This window comes from Ramularia collo-cygni (assembly GCF_900074925.1).
Source record: "Ramularia collo-cygni strain URUG2 genome assembly, contig: RCC_scaffold06, whole genome shotgun sequence".
Lineage (NCBI taxonomy): Eukaryota > Fungi > Ascomycota > Dothideomycetes > Mycosphaerellales > Mycosphaerellaceae > Ramularia > Ramularia collo-cygni.
In genome coordinates, this window is record NW_019716260.1 from 1,352,733 (window position 1) to 1,366,166 (window position 13,434).

The following is a 13,434-nucleotide window of genomic DNA, read 5'->3' on the forward strand; positions in this document are numbered from 1 at the left end:
CATTGTTGCTCGATATGAGTGCAGCCCTCTTTTACACACCATAACAGATCACAGTGAAGAACGCTCCTCCAGACCCCGGTTTGCTGTGACCATGGATGACTTCACCTCACGGCACTAGCTCGGATGAAAGTGGAGCTTATCGCCGTGGGAGCCATCCGTACTCCGTAGCTTTGACAAGCACGTTGTGCTGTAGACTTGCATCGTGCAGGCTGCGGTGTAACTTTGCGCATCTCAGCATCTTCAACATCTGTCTGATTGCCAGGCACATGAGTTCGCCTTCCCGTGTCCCGCGGGCATCGGAAGCAGAAGAGCGGAGATCTCCAACCACCGACCGCAAGCGAAAGCGAAGCAGCATGCAATCCGCTGCAGGCGCAAGCACGACACCCGCCGACCAGAATCAGAAGCTGCCCGAGCTGCTGGCTGGCCATCAAAAGTCACCCATCGAACACCCTTCGCCGTGTGGGAAGCGTCACAAGTTTGCCAGCTCAGCGCCGCCGCCGCCACCTGCACCTCCCCGCGGCATGTATAGCTTCACATCTCGCTCGCCGGCGACGAATGGAAGTCATGTTGTGGACTTGACCAATGGCTCGTCTCCAGCATCGCCGCACGCACGGAAGATGCCCATGAGGCCTGCTGGGCTCAATCCCCACACCGGAGCAAAGAAGCTGGTGGTTAAGAACCTCAAAACGAACACTAGTTGGGACGGCAAAGCCTACCTGGAGAAGATCTGGGCACAACTTGATGAAGCTTTGGCACTCATCTTCAACGATAGACAGGATGGCTTCAGCAAGGAGGACTTGTACCGAGGTGTGGAGAATGTCTGCAGGCAGGGTGGTGCTTCCACGTTGTTCTCCAGACTGGACGGCAGGTGCAGGGCCCACATTGAGCGAGAAGTACGTGCATCGTTGCTGCAAAAGGTGGAATTGGAGAATGTCTCTGTTCTCAAGGCTGTGCTCGCAGAATGGGCACGTTGGTCAGAGCACATGAGTACAATAAGGGCCATCTTCTTCTTCATGGATCGTTCATATCTTCTATCGTCGAGCAAGCCGACACTCGACCAGTTCACGCCGCAGCTCTTCCGCGAAACTGTCTTCAATGATAGCGCCTTGAAGCTCAAAATCGTAGATGGCATCTGCGATCTCGTCCTGGCAGATCGCACAGAGGCCCAATCTCTCGACAAGGACCTCTTCCGACAGTCTGTCGACATGCTTCATGCGCTATCTACATACACATCATCTTTCGAACCGCAGTTCTTGGGTGTCACTCAGCAATACGTATCGGACTGGTCCGATGAGATTATCAGCGAAAAGAGCGTGCCAGAGTACGTCGCGCTGGCTGAGGGCTTCATCAGCAGGGAGTTGGCACGGTGCGAAGAATTTGATCTCGACAGTAGTACGAGGAGAGAACTACTTACCTTGCTTGAGCATCATCTTGTTGAGCGAAAGGAGGCCGATCTAACGGATCTTGACGCTCTGGGCCCGCTACTCGACAAAGACGCCGTATCGGATTTGACCGCTTTATACTCGCTGTTGAAGCGACGGAGAATCGGCGGTAAACTTCGACCTGCGTTCGATAAATGGGTTGACACTCAAGGCACCAGCATTGTATTCTCCAATCAACCCGAGGAGACAGAAAACATGGTAGTACATCTGCTTGCACTCAAGCGTAGACTGGATAACCTGTRGAGAACGGCTTTCCAACGGGACGAAGGCCTTGGTCACGGTATCAGGGAGAGCTTCGCGACCTTTATCAACAAGACGAAGAAGGGAGATGCAACGTGGGGTACCGACAACACCAAAGTTGGTGAGATGATTGCCAAATACGTTGATCAGCTTTTACGTGGTGGTGCAAAGGCGATACCTCAGGCTCTCACAGCAAGACGATCCTCCAGCATCACAGCGCTTCAGCCAGCCCCTGAGGACGATAACGAGGATGGAGAAGTGGACGAGGATGCGGAGATCAATATTCAATTGGATCAGGTCCTGGATCTTTTCCGTTTCGTACAAGGCAAGGCCATATTCGAGGCTTTTTACAAGAAAGATTTGGCTCGACGATTACTCATGGCACGAAGCGCCTCTGCGGACGCTGAGCGTAGCATGCTCACGCGTCTCAAGACAGAATGCGGTAGTGGCTTCACACAGAACCTGGAGCAGATGTTCAAGGATGTGGAGCTGGCCCGTGAGGAAATGCAGTCTTATAAAAAGCGTCTTGAAGAGCGTGGTGGATATGAGAAGGGCAAGAAGGTTGATCTTAGCGTCAACATTCTGTCAGCGGCAGCATGGCCAACCTACCCCGATGTTCCCGTCATCATCCCTGCGAATATTAAACGCGCCATAGATGACTTTGAGCTGCACTACAAGAGCAAACACACTRGCCGAAAACTGGACTGGAAACATGCGCTTGCACACTGCCAAATGAAAGCTACTTTTAAGAACGGTAGTAAAGAGCTTGTCGTCTCGAGCTTCCAAGCCATTGTGCTGCTTCTGTTCAATGGCGTGGGTGACAATGATCAGATCTCATATTCGCACATTCTGTCGGAGACTGGCCTGCGTAAGTACATTACATTTTCGATTGATTCCATCACTAACTTGCCCTAGCCGAACCTGAAGTCAAACGAACACTTCAATCGTTGGCCTGCGCCAAGCTCCGACCACTTACCAAGCATCCCAAGGGGAGAGAGGTCAACGACACCGAYACATTCTCCATCAACACCGACTTCCATCATGCCAAATATCGTGTAAAGATCAACCAGGTGCAACTCAAGGAGACAAAGGAAGAGAACAAGGAGACACACATGCGTGTTGCTGAAGATCGAAACTTTGAATGCCAGGCTGCGATTGTACGAATCATGAAGAGCCGAAAGACAATTTCGCATCAAGAGTTGGTGGCTGAAGTCATCAAGGCGACTATGAGTCGCGGTGTGTTGGGCGTTGGGGATATCAAGAAGAATATTGATCGACTGATTGAGAAGGACTACATGGAGCGAGAGGATGGTAACATGTACTCATACATGGCATAGAGCGTGGAGAAGCGACGAAGAAGATGTATGACTTGATGAACATAAAGCACGCAGGAATCTTGAGGGACGTATTCGCAGTACATGGCTCACTAAGAGAAGCGTGCAAGCGCCCGTTGCGCCTTCTACATGGAACATTGACATTCAACGGCCTCTTCTCTACCGAGGTCTGCCAAGACGTACCGGACTCAAGGCATCAAGATCACACATACTTAGCGATTTGGAGCTGAAGACATCACAAAGTGTCACTGAAGAAGATATGTACAAGTAGGTAAATTTCTGCTTCTCTTGATCGCTATGCGAGGCCAAAGCAGTTGGCGTAGTAAGTAGCTGTACCAGGCCAATCGCTGAAGATCTTGATAGCCTTGACTTGCCGAGCGATAACGTCCATCACGGTAAACTCATCGCCGTCGTTGTTGATCAAATGGTTGACACCGCTGAAGTAGTATCCACCGCCTTCCTCCAGCGGGCCTGATCTTTCGAAGCTCCATGTGATGATCTATGCGATATGGTATTAGCAAGGTCTACCTATATGAGTGCGGTTGGGAGCTGGAGTGACTTACATCTAACCCAGCTTCCCGAGCCGCAATAGCGTACGAAGATGGTACAATCTTTTGCGTCTCGTTGTTGGCAGTGATGAGCTGCCAGATTGAAGGGGCGATGATCTTGACACCACGAGCTGCGAGATCCGGAAGAGACGCGACTGCGTTCTCGTAGCCTTCAGTGGTCAAGTCCGCGCGCTCATCAAGATATACGGCCTGTTCGCCAAATTCGGGGTCGTTCTCAATCCATTGGAAGATGTCCTCTGGCGTGAATGACTGCAGCCATACGCGAGAGGGATCGATGTTCGCGTCCTTGAAGGTGTCCACAACTTGCTGTGCGAAGTCTCTTTGAGTGTAGTTCCCCTGGAATGGAAGCTCGATCTCAGGGACTTTGGCTTCAGCGGTAAAGTTCAGTCCGTATCCGTCGACGAGGGCGATCTGCTCTTTCAATGACATGGTTTCGGCACACTGGTATGAGTACATGTTCGTTCGCCAGTCTGGAGTGGTGCCGGTTCTGCCTCTGTTCGTCCCGTCGGTCACGTTCACTGCAGACATTGTCGTGGCCTCCATCTCGGCGCACAAGCTTTTGAACTCTGCGAGTGTGATATCGCTGGTGCAGCATTTAGCAGATGCTTCTTCACCCGTGACGTTGTTGTATGGTACGAATGGCTCGGAGCACTTGGCAGCTAGCTCTGGATGTGCGAGGATGTCGGTGGTATAGTGAAGATCACAATTGCTGTGGCGGCAAACAAGTTCGCGGTCAGAGGTAAAAGAAACATCACATTCGATGATTCCTGTGTGGTGCGTTAGATCGTGGTCCTGGTGACTACCATACGCTAGACTTACCAGCACCCATTCTTATGGCAGCCTAAAGGAAAGGTTAGATGCCTGGTAAGAAGAGAGGTTGACTCAGTGGTGTGTGACAAACCTCATACCCTTCCTTGCTATGCTCTGGAAACATCAGGGCGGCACCTCTGTGCGAGACGGAAAAGCTCGAGGTGGAGAAAGGTCCTTCTTTGCACGATTCCAATCGTTCTTTCAAGGGACCTTCATCCATGTTGTCGACGAGGTAGTACGGCCTACCTAAGTCAGAATGCCGTTCAGTACCCAGCACTTGTATTATCTCACCTAGGACCAACCTGCACATTGAGACCAGCAGGCCTCAATGGCACCTCGTTACCCCAATCATTCCTGTGCTTCCACCATTCTCCAAATGATCCCCATGTCGGCGTAGGTGCAGCTGGAAACGATGTACTGATCAGCCAAAGCTCGCTGGCCCGTCTATCCATACCTATAACATACCAGCCACAAACTTGAAGCCCAGTGCCATGCACACAATGTGCAAAGTCGAGAAATGCATAGCTGCGGAAAAGCTCTCGCTGCCTACTTTTCCTCTTGGTTTAAACGATTCCTGTACGACCCACACAAGATAAGAGACAGGCACCCTCTCGCTATTCTTATCTCGGTTCCAACACACGCAAGCAAACGAAGAGGAGGTCGGAAGGCGAAAGACGCGAGCGAGCGGAGCTCAACCGCGTCTTTGTACCCAGTGCGCAGCTCGGAGCTACTCGTTCCTGCAGGGCTCCGACCATCGTTTACTACTTAGCTCTCTGCACGTGGGTGATCAGATTCGCTGCGTTGCGAGGTTAATTAATCGAGGGTTGGGGAGGCCTGGTCATTGCCAAGGTGGCCAGCGCCGTTCTAACTTTGAGCGTGCATGGAGTTGCGCCGATATAGGTTTAGGACGTCTGGGCACCGGTGCTCGGCAATGAGTTTGTTTCCCACGTGCACGATCGGAGGTTGATTGAGGTCATTGATGCCAAAGTCGTGGGTCTTCAAAAACGCCATTCGCATAGACAGCTACAGTCGCCTAGGGACAGAGCAGTAGAGTGGTGGGTCTTTTAGATCTTGTTTGGCTTTATCTGCTTCGGTGTCCTGAAACCTCGGTTGATCTTTCAAACCTGACTGTAGGGTTAGGGTTGGGGTAGTGTTTACTGGCGATGGTGAAGGTAGTTGACTGTTCCCCATGCGAGCACCGACAGAGGTGGCTTCCTCCGTGTAGGCTCAATATAGGTCTTGAATGAATCGTGTTCAATCGAACATGGACACCCCGAGATCCATGGTTTGGAATCCATAGACAGTATTCTTCTCAAGTCACGAAAAACAACACGGGTCAATCTCGATACTCAAAAATCTGCACCTCAGAAGCAGCCAGCCATATTGCCTACACCAGCACCCAGAGGCAGACGAGCTGCATGATACGAGACCGTCTCCATCAGACTCAGTTGGCATGGCGGTGTGCAAGCTAGCTATGTTCCCAACTTTCATCAGCTTTGAATTTCGGCTGGATTTGCCCTCGTTTCAGCTGCATAGCCTGCTTCCTCGCTCCATCGAGGTGGTTCATATCGATGGGTATGAACAAGACAGACGAACTCTGCCTCAAGAGTGCAACACTTCAATATGAAGCCAAAGTGGACGATTTGAGAAGTATAGCCTGTCGAACGAAAGTTAAATTCTACATGCCTTCTCAACTCGTTCGTTGTCTGCTCGCACGACTCCACGTCAGAGCTTGACTTCACCATCGAATCCTGGAKCGTGCATGAAATTAGCCATCAATGCAGTGATGCTGGTCTCTCCTTCCTTGACACTCCAGCCATCGCTTCCTGGTCCGTACTTCTCCACGCTCTCGTAGACGTCCGTGAACCGAGGAGCCCACTTGAAATGTCTGTGAGCCCACTTATTTGCCGGAGTGGTCGTCCCGCTATCCTCCTCTGCAYCACCATCACCCCGTGACTCCTGCTTTCTCAATTGTGCCTCTTCATGAGCTGGGTCATCGACGCTTGCAGAGGAGCTAATCTCCTGGAAGCACGCTCCTTGCTTCCACTGATTCTGGAGCATCTTCGTCCATCTCACACGGGAATCGGACACGCCCTTCTTTACAGGCACGTTGACCGAGTAGAGCTGCGCAGGATTCCAGGTGGCGTTTTTGTAGAGGTATTCAGACACCCGCACGGCTTGTAGACAACTTTCTTCTACCACCACCGGATCATTAATCCGGTCGAAGAAGGCGAATGATAGCGCTATAGCTTTGTATCCGCAGTGGGAAGCTTCGAGAGCCGCGCCTAATGTTCCAGAGGAGAGGGCAAAGACCGCCGTACTGTTGCGGCCATAGTTGGGGCCGGAAATGACCAAGTCCTGATGTTCTTGTCAGAGATGTTGCGTGGATCGAAACATAGAGGCGGCAAGGATACATACAATCTTTTCACGATCTTGGAAGAAATAGCTCAGTCCAATCTGAGAGCATCCCGCCGGAGTGGAGTTGAGCAGGACCCAGGGATATTTGCCATTGTCACCAACCGACACAGAATCCGAATGCTCGCTTGGATTCTTGGAGGGTGGCCAATAGAAAGATGCTCGGACATCTTGGCCAACGATGTGCGCTTTTCCGATCCAAGATTTCTGGCTATCTGGAACGATGACCGAGACGGTGTGACCTGCCTTCTCCAAAGCATTCACGAAAGGTAGAATGTAGGGAGATGCCAGATTCGAGGGCGGGCCATCGTCGTTTGTGACCTGTCTTGTTGTGAGTGATTTGAATAAACATTACTGACGTCACGGTGTCTTACGAGAATGTGCATCTTCACTTGGTCATTTGCATTCACTGTGAGGTCGTTGATATTGGTCTTAGGAAGGTAAAGTAGGTGGAGCACGTCAGTGCTTTGGCAAGGACATCTCCGAGATCGGCCATCAGGAGCTTGAACAGCTTCACCTTTCTTCCATCAACATGAAACCCACAACCTCAATCACATATGATATTCAAGTTGAGATGGGAATGCAACCCATAAAACGCCTTTCAGGCGTGAATACCAAGAACGCGCTGTAACGCTGTGCTATGCTAACATACATCTATTCCAACGAGTTCCCCTGCCTATACCCGGCATCTCCCATCATCCCGCAGAGCTGTTCTCAAGGCGTATCGATCTACTGGGAAGATCCACCGGAGATGGTGATGACTTGTCCATTTACCCATCCACCGTCGTCGGAGGACAGGAAAGCTACCACGCGAGCAACGTCCTCTGGAGTTGCGCACCTCTTCAACGGACAGTGCTCTGCCATCAGGTTCTCAATCTTGTCTGCTGGCCACTCGGGAGTACCGCCTGGAATGTAATGCCTAGCAAAAGTTAGCATTTCACTTCAGATGTTACACTGGACTCCTGCAAACATACCATGCGTTCTGGGTGAACATGTCCGACTTGATACCCCCTGGAGCAACACCGTTGACTGTGATTCCCCTCGCACCAAAGTCTGTCGCGAAGCCCTTGATCATTCCAATCACAGCCATCTTCGATGCATTGTACAAGACATGATCCTTGACGCCCAACAACCCAGCCGCGATGGAGCTCATCAGGATCAATCTGCCATTGTCCTCCAGATACTTCCACGCTGCCTGGCCCACAAAGAATTGTGCGCGAGCGTTCAGGTTAAAGACATGATCGTACTTTTCCTCACTAATCTCCTCGSTCTTGTCCCAGGATTCGGTCCCGCTGTTGCTCATTACAATATCGATTTTGCCAAAATGTTTCTTGGTCTCCTCGAATAGTCGCTCAATCTCTGCCTTTTTGCTGACGTCTGCCTGAATGCTGATGGCTTTGGCACCGGTACCACTGTCTTCGATGATCTTACATACTTCGTCTGCGGACTCCTTGCTGTTGGCATAGTTTACCACGACGCTGCAGCCACGCTTGCCGAGCTCAATGGCACATCCTCTACCAATGCCGCGCCCGGCTCCGGTGATGAGAGCAACTTTTCCATGGAGGGACGCGCTCTGAACAAGAACAGGCTGTTGTGACTGAGCCATGATGTGGATATGTTCTTCTTGTTGGTGGTTTGATCGAGTAGAAGGAATCCGGTGGATGTATAGTTGACAGATACGAACGATGAAAGCAAGATGACAATAAAAAGAGAGACAGAAGCGAGTGTCTTTTTATTGTCCCGGACTGGTGCTCACCGTTATGCATACCACCCCCCAGCCAACACCATTGCAGGTGAACGAAGCCGTTGGTGAGTCGTCATCCCGAGAGGGGAACCGAAGAAGTCTTCCGACACCAGCCTGACATACATGTGCACGCAACGTTTGCGCAGAGATCAGCTCTCGGAGAATTGAAACGGCCCCCGTTGCACAAAACAGAGTGGTCGGTTGCCAGGGCAAGTCATCAACGCAGAGCCGAAGACGCGAGCTCTGTTCAAGATACACAGACCCAAAATAGCCATCATGACAACCAGCAGCTCTGCTTGATTCGCAGCAACGACAACATCCAAGGTGACATGAAGAAGATGGTTCAAAATCAAGTTTCTTTTGGGATCTCTCTCGATCTTTACTGCCAGAACCTTGGTGTAACTGGTGGCACTGAACGCCATTGCCGCCCAAAATCCCATGAATGACGGAGTCGCCTTTGAGCTCCGTTGGAGGAGAAAACGCCTTGTACTCCCCGCTCGCTGCCTGCCATTATTACAACCCATGCCATCTTCCATTGACAGTGGTGTCCGAGAATCCCATTGATAGCTCGACCAATTGATGTTGCCTCCACATCGTCGACGCCTATCGTCCGAATCGCACTCTGCTCAAAACTGTGGCACGCCCCGCCGTCCTCCTACCGTCGCAGAATGAAGGAAGGGGGATTAGCACCAAAACAAACAAAGAGAAAGCTGTGTCCATGCAAAGAGGGGCTTTGCTGCTGCTGCAGAAGCTGGGTTTAAGTGTAAGTTTTCGTGTCATCGTCATCGTCGCAGTCGTGTCCATTGATGCGCCAGAGAAATTGCCTCCCAAATCACCCAGGGACAACCGACGATCAGGCCGAAGGAAGCGGCCAGAAAGTCTGTTTCCATAGTGAGTGTGGAGACAAGCAAGTAAAAGAACTGGTGTACGTCAGCAACTGAATGGAAGGCACGGCCCATGGAGGGATGACTGACCGATACGAAATGCTGGAGGCGCTGTCTTCTATTGCTGCCAGAATCCAGAGCTGACTGGAAGACCTGGCAGCTGGAACCCCTTCTCCATTTCCACAGAGACAAAGGTCGAAGCACGCTTGTAGCGCTTGTCGGTGTACTTGTCGAAGACCGCGTTGTGGTGCTTCTGAGCCTCAATGCAGCAGGAGTGAATTCCCTTAAGCACTCGATGCAACTGTGCGTAGGTATAGTTCGAGTAGTAGACGTGCGCCTTGCTCCAGGTACCCTTGCGCAGCATGAGGCGAGCCATGCAGTGAGCACCGGCGGCCAGGAAGCTCGGCTTGCAGCCTACGAATCGTTCATCCATGATGGTGACCTCGAGGAAGTACTTGGCCAATGTGCGCGTCTCGAGATCGTAATCGTCAGCCTTGCTGATCCGGCGGAGGAAACTCATTGGACCTGGCCAACCCATTTCGAATTGCAACATGCTGAGCATGAATCGCTCTGCCTTGAGCAGCTCATCCGCGGTGTAGCCATTGTCGACCATGTAGATGATCTCGGCGATGGTCGGGCAGTTRACCTCCTCGTACTTGGCTGCAACAAATATCGCAGTGGCGCCGACTAGCTGCAGCTTGCCAAGCGAGACAACCTTGACCGAGAGAAATCTATCGATATAATTTGCGGTGAGGAACAGAGTCTCGGGCAACAGGTTGAAGCGCTGATGCACTTGAACGACCCAGTCCATGAGCACGCCGCGCATCGACCATTGGATCTCTGTCTGCTGGTCCATATACCGCGCATYTGGTCGCATGCGGGTCTCCAAGTCACGCATGTAATCGAAGATCTCATCGCCGTACTCGGCCACCATGGATGTGTCCCACTGCTCGTCCTCGACATCCTCCTGTGTCCGGGTAGCGTCGACGTGCAGCTTAGCATCGGCAATCTCGGCCAGTGCCTTCTTGTTGTTGGCTGGATTGAGCACGGTGGTGACGGTAGCGAAGTCGCTGGTGATGTCGCCAAAGGAGCCGGCGGTGGTGTTGTACTCGGGGTCAAGCTCGTCCTCGTAATCGCCCTCAAGATATTGTTCGTAAATGGCACTGTTGACCTCGGATTTGGGAACATGTATTTGGACCTCGCTGATGTGCGTGCTATTAAGGAGTTGTGGCTGCTCTGTGATGCATGGCTCGCGTGTTGCCGGCTCTTGTTTGATGGGAACATTCTCGGTCATGTGGATCTCCTGGTGGTGCTGGACGGCCAGGTTTCCAGCAATGGGAAGCGGTTCGACTTCTGGGTGGATAGCCTTCTCGACGCTGACCGCGGGCTGCTGGGGAACGACTGGGTCCCGCAGCACTTGCCTCTTCTTGGGAAGGATCTTTCTCGTTTCGATGGCAGCCGGCTGTGCGTTCAGGACCGAACCACTCTTGACTCCGAGTGGCCGCACGGCAGGCCGTGTCAACGGCGCGGCTTGTGCTGCTTGTGTTTGTGCATGCTCCTTCACGTAGCTGAACTTCCCTGGCGATGCCTTGCCAATCTCCGAGTCGTCCTTCGGCGCGACCTTCAGGTTGAAGTTACGCGTGTTCTCGGCCAGCGCCTTCTTAGGAAGCTGAGAGTTGAGACACGAAGTCGATTTCGTGCGCGAATGCAAGGTCTTGCCAAGGAGGGCGGCATTCGGCAGCGTGTTTTCATCGTATATGCGCACCGCGCGCGTCTGCGGTCTCTGTGGCTGCAACGGCATTGTGGTCAGCGACATGTTGATTGGAGGGAATCTAGAGTTGAGGCAGGCTTGTCGAGTGCAGCTGCAGCAGACTGGGATGGAAGCAGGTGGAAGTTGGATGGGTCTCAACATTGTCCACCACAACTGATGGAGTCACGCGAAGGAGAGGAATTGATCGGACGGGACGAATGCTAGCAGATGCACGAGAGGMATGTGAAGTTGAAGAGAATGACATGGTTCAGGGCTGCGGAGTGGAGGTGCACTCGCTGAGGAGGAGGAGGAGGATGGGGGAATGAGGGCGGCGATGGAAGGGATGTAGACTGACCTTCGCGTCCATGGTGACGGACTGAGCGCGTGTTGCCTGATGTTCCTGGGGATGATGTCYGTCTTGTTTCTGCAGCTCCCCGGCGTCGTGGTGAAGCTCGCTGGCTGTCCCGGTGCTGTTGTTGTCGAGGGCTCGCGGCGCGGTAGTCGATCGGTCGCGCGGTTTCTGGATTCCCTATCGCGACGCGATGGCAGCTCGATGATCCCCGGCCTGGCTGGCGCTACACTCCGACAATATCGCTGCTCGGTGGTGGTGGTGCTGCGTCGGGAGCAATGTCAATGATGGGAAGTGGAACAATCATAAAGCAAGCGTGCAAGCGCAACGGCGATCGGCCTAATCAAATTATTAAGCTCAATCATAACAGATCGAGTAAACAAAAGCTTCGCGAACCACAACATCACCTCGCGTCCACCCGAGGACATCAGTTTCGGCTCGAATTACGATGAAACGCCCAAACGACAGTATTTGCGCAATTTTACTCTCTCAAATATCGATGCAACCCAAGCTATATACCCTTCGAGCATAATGTGAATATTTGGGTCGGCTCTGCCGTCACCAGCCCGCGATAGAACTCCTAACGTGCACCGTGGCATAATTGCCGTCTCGTCGCGCTGGGCCGCACGAGGGTACGCGAAATCTCGTGACCGGACAAATGCACTTTGGCACTCCACCCTTTACAACACTTACACCGTCTTCGACTTGTTGCTGCAGCGATCCGGTGGCGGTGTGCACCTACCCTCAGCGATGCTCGCGGGAGATGCCCTGGTCGAGCATCGGCAGCCAACGGACGAGAAAGGCTTTGCCGCTCACGAAACCCACTCGGCGAGCGGCATGATAGCAGCCGCGCTCGAGACCCCCGCCCTCAACAAGGTACAATTGATTCTAATGCAGCTTGGGAGGAAGCCCGAGGACTACATCGCGCCGTCTTCGGCCTGCATGTCGAATCTGCGTGGCTTTGCGCTACTCACATGCATTGCCAATGGAAAGATATGCCGCTCGTGCCACGAGACTGAGTGACGTTGTCTGCGAATCTCGAGAACGAGAAAGAGAAAGCTTCTGCGGCACCCTCACGCAACGAAGCATCGCCCTGCTCGTCAATCTCCCTCCGGAGGAAGCTGGCGCAAGCGCAAGCATGCTTCGGGAGGGCTGCGTGCGACCTCTCAAAGCTGCCCTCACTTGTGAGAGCACTTCGGCTTGGATCGCAAGGCCGTGGAACATCTGACTCCTCCGCAGTTTCGCGACACCATTAGCTGACATGCGCTCGCATACCGCATTGGTGGCGGGACAGAGAAAATACGAAAGCCAGGAAACAGCACAGTCTGAGCGAAGCGATACCGCTTGGGCGCATCGTGATGCAGCGCCAATTGAGTCTTCGCTCTTAGCCGCAGAATGCTGGAGTTGCAACACTCCCACGTTGCGCTCCAATCACATCGCTGCGATCGTCAACTACGCACTTGAATCCTCTTGATGGCTCAAGCAGCGCATCGAATGACCAACCTTGATGGCGAGCACGATACGTGCTCTTAATCGCCCGAGTGAGCTGGAGGCGCTGCTTGTCGAATCTGTAATATAATGTGAGGGAATGGGTGGGCTGGAACTCACTTTCTTTGTGGTGGGTAGTATGCCAATATTCTAAGCGGGCGGCATCTGGAAACATGGACAGGATAGACCACGACTGAACGGTCTTTCGACSAGTGTTCTATGATCAGATTGAATTGACAGAGTGAGCGCATCTACTGAGTGGCACTTTGGCTAGATTGTTTCAGTGATGAGTTGTAACCTTGTGGTTGAGCGTTGTGAACGTGCTCGTGCTCAATCATGAGCATGGGGGTGCTGCGCAAAGACCCGCTATTCCACTTCCATTCTTCTCCTCCTCTGGACACCGACACCA

The 13,434-nt window shown here is 52.6% G+C and overlaps 5 protein-coding genes; 1 reads left to right on the forward strand and 4 right to left on the reverse strand.

The window, feature by feature from the left end:
• Nucleotides 1-266: 266 nt before the first annotated feature.
• Nucleotides 267-3,019, forward strand: RCC_04880 (related to cullins; the record flags this gene model as incomplete). XM_023770156.1 has 2 exons in its annotated part: nucleotides 267-2,550; nucleotides 2,598-3,019. 2 exons carry the CDS (start codon nucleotides 267-269, stop codon nucleotides 3,017-3,019), a joined length of 2,706 nt encoding a protein of 901 aa, XP_023625924.1.
• Nucleotides 3,020-3,311: 292 nt separating this feature from the next.
• RCC_04881 (related to glycerophosphoryl diester phosphodiesterase family protein) lies at nucleotides 3,312-4,888 on the reverse strand (the record flags this gene model as incomplete). XM_023770157.1 has 6 exons in its annotated part: nucleotides 3,312-3,515; nucleotides 3,580-4,352; nucleotides 4,405-4,426; nucleotides 4,487-4,637; nucleotides 4,687-4,798; nucleotides 4,861-4,888. The coding sequence occupies 6 exons, from the start codon at nucleotides 4,886-4,888 to the stop codon at nucleotides 3,312-3,314; spliced, it is 1,290 nt and encodes a 429-aa protein (XP_023625925.1).
• A 1,452-nt stretch (nucleotides 4,889-6,340) lies between these two features.
• Nucleotides 6,341-7,196, reverse strand: RCC_04882 (uncharacterized protein; the record flags this gene model as incomplete). XM_023770158.1 has 4 exons in its annotated part: nucleotides 6,341-6,374; nucleotides 6,428-6,753; nucleotides 6,814-7,131; nucleotides 7,185-7,196. 4 exons carry the CDS (start codon nucleotides 7,194-7,196, stop codon nucleotides 6,341-6,343), a joined length of 690 nt encoding a protein of 229 aa, XP_023625926.1.
• Nucleotides 7,197-7,539: 343 nt separating this feature from the next.
• Nucleotides 7,540-8,416, reverse strand: RCC_04883 (probable tetrahydroxynaphthalene reductase; the record flags this gene model as incomplete). XM_023770159.1 has 2 exons in its annotated part: nucleotides 7,540-7,729; nucleotides 7,785-8,416. 2 exons carry the CDS (start codon nucleotides 8,414-8,416, stop codon nucleotides 7,540-7,542), a joined length of 822 nt encoding a protein of 273 aa, XP_023625927.1.
• A 1,140-nt stretch (nucleotides 8,417-9,556) lies between these two features.
• RCC_04884 (related to G2/mitotic-specific cyclin cdc13) lies at nucleotides 9,557-11,254 on the reverse strand (the record flags this gene model as incomplete). The annotated part of the gene is made up of 1 exon (XM_023770160.1): nucleotides 9,557-11,254. One exon carries the CDS (start codon nucleotides 11,252-11,254, stop codon nucleotides 9,557-9,559), a length of 1,698 nt encoding a protein of 565 aa, XP_023625928.1.
• Between the last annotated feature and the right edge of the window lie 2,180 nt (nucleotides 11,255-13,434).